Genomic DNA, 7,762 nt, shown 5'->3' with positions numbered 1-7,762 from the left:
TTGTGGGACGTGAAGGATTTTGTATGAAGGAAAAAGCGTAAATTACATTTATTACCTCTCTTCTAACGGTACCGGTAAAAGATAATCAAATACCCAAGATTGTTTTCATTTGATCAGGTGTATGACGAAGCATTGATTTAGAATCCATATAGCCATTACTTGGATCAAGAAGTGCTGTGTAGACAAGTTCATATGCTTGTAATAATGCTTTTGCAACACCAGAGCTTACTTCACCCCTCACTTGAGGATCTTGTATTTGTTGAAACTCAGGAACAACACCGTCACTCCCAATAACAAGCGCGAAAAACATCTTTAGTGACTCTGCAAATGATGAAGAGTCCATGTCTTCTATTTGGGCAAGTGGTTTCTCTTCATCTATTTCATCTTCTTTCGCTACTATCTCCGATTTGTTGTACTTACGAACATGGTCACGTATGCAAGAGACCTTGTTTTGTAGTTTACATTTTTCCAGTATGGCAACCACTTCTTCATCAATTAGACCAGATACATAGCCCTTAATCTTAGTGAAGAGTGAAGAGATGTAATCATTATTGATCCCACTTTCATTCAATGGCTGCTGGATAGACACTAAACAATTGATCAAAAATATCTTTTGTGATGAGCTGACACCCTGCAAAAAGAGCTTTAAATTTCAAAATTCGTGATGGGGTATAGGTTTTTTTGCATATGGGTATTGTCTGTTGGTAATTGCTAATTGCTGATCTAGAAAATGACAAGCTACTGAAATATATAATGCTTAGAGAGGGTTTAGATTTTACTTAAAAAACACGCCACGAGAGTAACTAAATGTATCGTACTGTTTTATGGTTCAGGATTTACGGTTTGAGGTTTAAGGTTTGGGGTTTAGGGTTTAGGGTTAAGTATCTAAACACCAAATCAGAGAAGTATCCTAACCCCTGTATCATCTAACGACATCTGTAAGATGGTACAGGGGTTAGGATTAGGATTAGGGTTTATTGTTCAGTATTTAAGATTTAGCAGCATACTGGAAACAAAAATCAGAGACTGCAATCTGTAATAGGGTTTTTATGGCTTTTGGTGTGTAGCAAAAGTGCTTCATGCTACATACCTGTGTAGATGAAACAGTATGGCTACTACTGCTGAAGGGATCTCCTGATGCAGTTCTCTGTGGATAAGCACCAGCGTTTGACAGCCTTCTACCAGCATCAATGGTGGTGGTGCTCGTCCTCCGCAAAGGTGGTTTTGGAGATTTTGATGCATATGTCTCAGCAGCTCGCTCACACATCTGCATAGAAGTGATATGTGTATATAAATAACAGTCCATTGCACAATACATAATATGATCCCTGGTTGCTGCAATGATTAAATTAAAACATACTGCATGTAAAAATGACTAGTTTAAGCCCCATTTTTTAATTCTGAAGTTCAACTTTCACAAATTCTCCAAACTTGGGCTTCTTAAAACAAAGACCTATTTCCTTCCCTTTACATACACATCATGTAGCTGAGTAAATGAAGCATGAATTCACAGTATACCTGAATAATAGGATCAAGCAAAGCAGAAAGCACTGGCTGGAAATCTGGCTTTTGGCCCCCCGAAGGTACCATCATTTCACTATATGTATTGAAGAGCTCTAGCCAAGCCGATATCCCTTCTGCCACTGCAAGGGGTGGGGATAAATCGACAGCTATCGGTGGTGGATACCTCAATATCTTGTCTCCACGAGCTTTCAAAATGTCAAAAAAGGTCCTCTCAGCATCATTTGCTACATCTTTTAAAGCAATCGAAAGGGCTGCATCTTGCCCTAAAAGCTCAGATATCTGAAGAAGAATAAAATGCACCCAAGATACAATAAGCTCATTGTATACAAGCAATGGACTGGCTTGAGAAAACTGAAAGGGTCACAAAATACTCAACAGTAAATCTATAGAAGCCAAGCAAATGGTTTAATTTATATGCCAATAAAAGCCCTGGTTGTGATTGAAGAACTTGTTCTACTCGAACTTTAAATGGACGGCATACACCTTCGAAAATCCGATCTAGTACAAACCCCAGGTCTGTTTCCGATTTCACATTTTGAGGTATGTCTGAATCTTTAGAAAATCGGCGTGAACTTGAGCCTATGGTAGACTCTGGGCTAAAAAGAGCTGTTGCAAGTTCTCTCTCAGAAGCAACAGCCTTAAAATTTCACCAAAAACCACATAAGTATCTTTTGGTATTGATTTCATATAATATCGTAAAATAAATATAAAGAAAGAATAGCACAATTGCTAACCTGATGAAGCCAGCCGAGCATGTCACCAACATACCGCAATGGGTCATGAGCATGAACTTCAATTGGCCTAGGCATCCCCCCTGGGCCTCCACGTGTCAGAGCACTTATAAAACGACGAAATAGTGAATTGTGCCTTGTGTTTGAAACCTGGAAAAAGCATTTTCTTTTTCCAATGCAGCAATATGCAATGCATCTTCTGTTGATGTCAATATAACTTTGGAAAGCTTATGTAAAGTACAAACCTCTTCAGCACAGTATTTGAAGAGAACAGGCCGCTCATTCAAACACCTTGCTGCAGACTTCAGAAGATCACTGACCTCAGGTGTGTCACTGTCACCTAGGTTCCGACATTCTGCTTGCACCCACCTAGCAAAATTAAGATAGAAACATCAGTACACACTAAACATAACACCCTGAATAAATGAAATAAAATCGTTCATTTCCTATTACATAGATGAATGATAAAATAGTGCCAGGGGGTTTTCACAAACACGTTTTCATTATCTTGAAAGCAATCAAAATGATGTTTTGCATTAATAGTTTCAACCAATGCATCCTGAATGTTATAAATGACAGTGAGCCTTCTTTCATAACACAAAAATCTGATTTTCAGGTGATGGATAATTAGCTGAATCCATATGATTGATCACGATTCAAGATAGGACACTGAAACTCCTTAGCTCAAAAGTTAAAACAGTAATAAAGAGCATCCCGAGAATTTATTAAAGAAAGATATGGAAGTCTAACCAAATAAGACTAAAACCTAAATTAAAAGCCCAATAGATGGTTTGATGGTGAGGTAAAAGCCCATCTAAGAAATTTAACTTGAAGGTGAGTCAATGTTCACATCTGAAAATGAATTCAAGTTGATTTTATTATAACCAATGTAAACATAACCAGGAAAAACAGAACATAGCCAAATAAGTACCACCGTTGTGTAGTAATTTCCTATATCGAAAGTTAAAATGCTCATTACCCAATTCTTGGTGCAAATAATGAGATTTGAATGGGCAAAGAAATTAGCACACCTATTTTATGCAAACAAAGAGAAGAAAATATTTACCTATTTTAATGCAAACAAAGAGAAAAGATGTAACTAATGAAATAGCATGGCCATATAAGCTACTTGATGCATACCTACATAGTCGTTCATACGCCCCTTCTTGATACATTGCCATCATATCCATTAATTCAAGACCAGCGCGCTGTTCTCGTACAAAAACATCAACCGGATCTTACTGAATAGAATTATAGTGATTTTTATAAAGTTTAATGTTTTGTAGCATAAATCGGCAATTGACTATTTAGTAAATAGTTCCATCTAGCATGTTGCATTAGAGTTAATGTGATTGTCACATATTTAACTGATCATTCAACAAATCTAGAGATCAGTCGAAAGAGCAAATAAGCATTAGCCACAAATTGAAGAAACGAGAAAAAAAACAATCACCACCAACCTGGTGATGAGTCCGGAGGAGTATTTTACAATTTGCATGAATCTCTTGTACCCTTGCCAGTGCCTTAAAAAAAGCATCGTTTAAATCTTCCTCTCTAAGAGCATTGATCTGGACATAATGGATGCTTAGGATTTGATTTGGGCTGGTAATAAAACAAAATAAAAAATAAGGTGACACAAGCATAGGGGACAAAACAGGTATAAGACCTCATCAGAAGAAAGTTGATAGTCATGTAAAAAACTTGTTACTATATCTTGATGCTGATTGGTATTTTCCAACTCTTGCTTTAGCCTTTCAGTTGCAGCAACAATATCCCCAGTTGTAGCACTACACGAATTCAGAGATTTTGTAATCCTGGCAAGGAAGTAAAAAGTATTAGTATTTTTCTCTGACTGCACATGAATCGAAAGAACATGTAAACATTTCCCCAATAGACTTGCAAAGCATAATCAAGCCGATGATAATGCAATAATGATAAAAAAAACTAAAATTTCAATTTGAGATTGATCAAACTACTATAGAGATTAAATATAACATTTTCCTACTGCATTAGTGGACTAGTGGACATGCAATGCGCATAATTAAGCTGATGATAACGCTGTACTAATATACCCATTTGAAAATCATAGAGAGATTAACTAAATCATGGTATGCATCTAACATAGCATCCTCTATTTATACGCATACAAGTAATTATAGAAAAGCTAATCTTACAATCTTAAGAAAGCTAATTCCATAGAGTTAACGCCCAAATTCATATTGCAGTTTCTAACATGGAACAGAATGTCAGTGTAAAAAATGAAAAATAAAAGCTTGTTAGATATCAAAACAGAAATAATACCTTTCATAACAATCAGTCAACCCAGAAATTTCTCGTTCCACAGCATCTAGAGCCTATAAAAGGTAAATACGCTAATTAGAATTATCTTCTAGCTCAGTCAATAAGCCTTCATTTAGACATGATGACTTTTCCAACTTGTAAGTATACCAAAAAATAGAATAAAATGTATAGCATGTAATACTTGTTTCTTATTGTCATCAAGAAACTAAAAAATATCAGTATCATTATCACAAGCATAATAATTGGCACACTTTCCTAGAATCAGCCCCAAAGAAACCTCATCTTCAAAAAGGAGAACTAGGGATAGAAATATCCATGAGCTAGTTTGAAGACCACTCAAATGGAATGACCATCCCACAAAGGAAAATGTCAATGATCCAAAAGAACCACAATATCCAGATGAAAGGGCTGATCATCCCAATGCAATGCTCCACCTCGTAAACATCCTAATAGTCACTCCAGGGTCCACCAGCTATGTGGAGTGCAAACCATCTTCATGTGCCCATAGATTATGGATACCTGGATGTTATGAAAGGTTTATCCTAGAACTGGGTAGAGAAGATAAGGCTTTACTATTGAGACAAATAACTGAGCTTCAAGACAAAGTCATAATGGATCGAAGCAAGCATATATTGAGTTCATGATCAAACTTATCCATGACCTCATATCTGGAACATATGCTGATGGAAATATTACACCGCGATCTACAGAGTATAGGCAGAGGCCCCTGGGCCTCAACATACATACCTCCGGGCCATTCTAGGCATGGGTTCATATGCTATGATCAGTTATCCTAGGGGCATCCTAATGTGTGAAGGAGTAGGAATATCACCTTGGTGACTGCTGTAAACTTTTCCATCTAATATATGGGATTGGCATCCCATGGGATCAAGTCTATATGAGTTATCAGTCGAACCTGTAGATGGTAAATGTGTACAATTGTAAAGTTGTGACACATAAAGACACTTTAAGTGAAGTTCTACATAAATTCACATAGAATTTAATAAGTGAGTGAATAAATGAAATGTTTATTATGAAGAGGTCCTATTTGGCAGCATTGGAAAGACTAGCCTTATTCAACGGACCTCTCTTTTGATGAAACTCAAAATTCAGTTTTAGAGATGGATAAACAGTCATATCAGAGAACCAAAACAAAATAACCATAGCTGATTTACTACGTTTCCTAGCATGCCAGCGAACAATTGCTCAGAGTGTGGATTTTACTGCTGATACAGGGGAAAATGCTGGTTGATTTTCTAAGATTTTGAGCTCTATGATATTGTATTATTTTCTATTACTTACCAATAAAAGAAATGCCAAAAGGGGAACCAATCTTTGAGATAAACAGCATGGAAAATTTAGCTTCCTAGATGTGAAATTAAGTTATAGTGACTAAAGAGCTTAAGTAAATCTTTTTTCATTTATATATAGCTTCCCTGTAATGAAATTAATCAATTTCAGCTTAGATTTTCATTTCAGCTTTTACATTCTATTTTTACTGTGCGTGGTTAAATTCTCCCAATTATATTGCTGGGAAAAGTGTTTTGTAACCATTTTTCTTCTCATGGGTCATGTTAGCCCCCATGAACATTGATATATCACCTTCTTCATCACAAAGATCTTCAGTTCCCATTCCAGCAAAATACTAGAAGTATGAACTGCCCTCGAGGATTCATTCTAAAACTAGAGTGCCAACTCACATGCTAAGAGGAGATAGAGAAGAGAATATTACAACCAGATCTAGACCATTATTTGGAATTTCTGAAAATCCCTTTTTTTATATGTACATAACTCAATTCTATTTTGTTCTCAGGAGCTGATGCCATCTTCCTCGTCTTTATATGAGCATTAGTACTACCATCTTTTAGCCAATTCATAACATCCATACTATTCCTGCTTGAGATGTTATACATTCCCTTTTTGTCCTTCATAACAGGCATTGATATCGTATCAGATCTCACTTGGCGATCATTTCTTCGGTCTCACGGCTCATTTTGGCCCTAACATCTCATTTCAGTTCGTTTTGCACCTCAGGTTACTCATCTCTTGAGAAGAATAATAGATCACCATCATCTCTTCCTCTCATCAACATAAACATTAGCATCACAACGTTTCATTTTCTTTCTCATGTTAGTCTCCTCTCAAGGAAAATAATAGATTACCCATAGCATCAAGTTCAGACCTTAATAGATCGCAATCTACCTTACACGGACGTTAAAAATATATCTGTCTATCTATCCCTACCCATCACACTCTCTCAATTACTCGCTTACACACACACACACATCAATTTATAAAGACGTACATTTTGTGCTGCTTCAGACGCGATGAGGAACTCTTCGTTGATGGATAGACCTCGCCGTTCAATCGTGGTTCGTAAGTTCTTCCTTCCCTGGCTACCACCGCTCTCTGTGTAGAAAGAAGAGAGGGTAGTGAGAGACACCAACAGATCTGGAGAGTCCGTACGCGTTTCAAGTACTTTCTTCAGCTTCCGCGCAAGCCCCGGAGCCAGAGTAGTACTCATCTTTTGCTCTCTTATTCTCTCTTCACTCTTCTTCTCTCTTCTTCTTCTTCTTCTGGTGGATCCTTCTTCTTTCTTCAAAATCTCAATTCTTCATTTTTCTTCTTCTTTTAGATCGCACTGCTTCCGGATCTCGCTACTTCTTCTTCTGCTTTCGCTGATGCCTGCTGCTCGATCTTCTTCTTCGTCCTTCTGTTCTTCATTTTGGGAAATTTACCGAAATAGCCCCTCCTTTTACCAAAACTCCCAAGATGCCCCCCTCCACCAAATCCTTTTACTAACACCAATGTTTCGATATTTCTCAAAATACCCCTACCACATTCTCCTTCTTCTTCTTCTTCTTCTTCTTTCATGGGAAATTTACCCAAAATACCCCTCCTACAACTCCAGACATATGTTTAATAAGTTGCTCAGATTTTCTTTCATAGCAGCCGCCCCATTTCATCGTACCTCGAAAGCCTAGGCGGGCATTCCATCTACGAGCTTTTTTTTGTTCTGAGGAAACTTGTGGGTGGAAATCCTCATTGCTTCCCCGTCTTTCATGAATCTCCCAACACACATGCAACCTTCCATTCAACTCTTCTGCATGGCATGTTTTTTCGAGATTTTCCAAATACCCTTGTCACCTTCTTCTTTCTTCCTTCTTCTTGTGTGTGTTTCTCCATTCATATTATGGGCAATCAAC

General features: G+C 37.3%; 1 protein-coding gene across 1 annotated transcript; it reads right to left on the bottom strand.

Moving 5' to 3' along the window:
• LOC147868263 (oligomeric golgi complex subunit) lies at positions 1 to 7,261 on the bottom strand. The gene is made up of 11 exons (XM_087317164.1): positions 6,862 to 7,261; positions 4,557 to 4,609; positions 3,922 to 4,069; positions 3,716 to 3,823; positions 3,396 to 3,463; positions 2,501 to 2,624; positions 2,259 to 2,405; positions 1,901 to 2,161; positions 1,519 to 1,803; positions 1,091 to 1,267; positions 1 to 631 (listed from the first exon to the last, which is right to left on the bottom strand). Exons 1-11 carry the CDS (start codon positions 7,078 to 7,080, stop codon positions 86 to 88), a joined length of 2,136 nt encoding a protein of 711 aa, XP_087173290.1. The 5' UTR covers positions 7,081 to 7,261; the 3' UTR covers positions 1 to 85.
• Between the last annotated feature and the right edge of the window lie 501 nt (positions 7,262 to 7,762).

This window comes from Azolla caroliniana, unplaced genomic scaffold (genome assembly GCF_043228905.1).
Source record: "Azolla caroliniana isolate FFs.n. ecotype wild unplaced genomic scaffold, voAzoCaro1.0.p SCAF_1, whole genome shotgun sequence".
NCBI classification, from domain to species: domain Eukaryota; kingdom Viridiplantae; phylum Streptophyta; class Polypodiopsida; order Salviniales; family Salviniaceae; genus Azolla; species Azolla caroliniana.
Note: the sequence above shows the minus strand (reverse complement) of the source record. Positions and strands in the feature narration are given on the sequence as shown.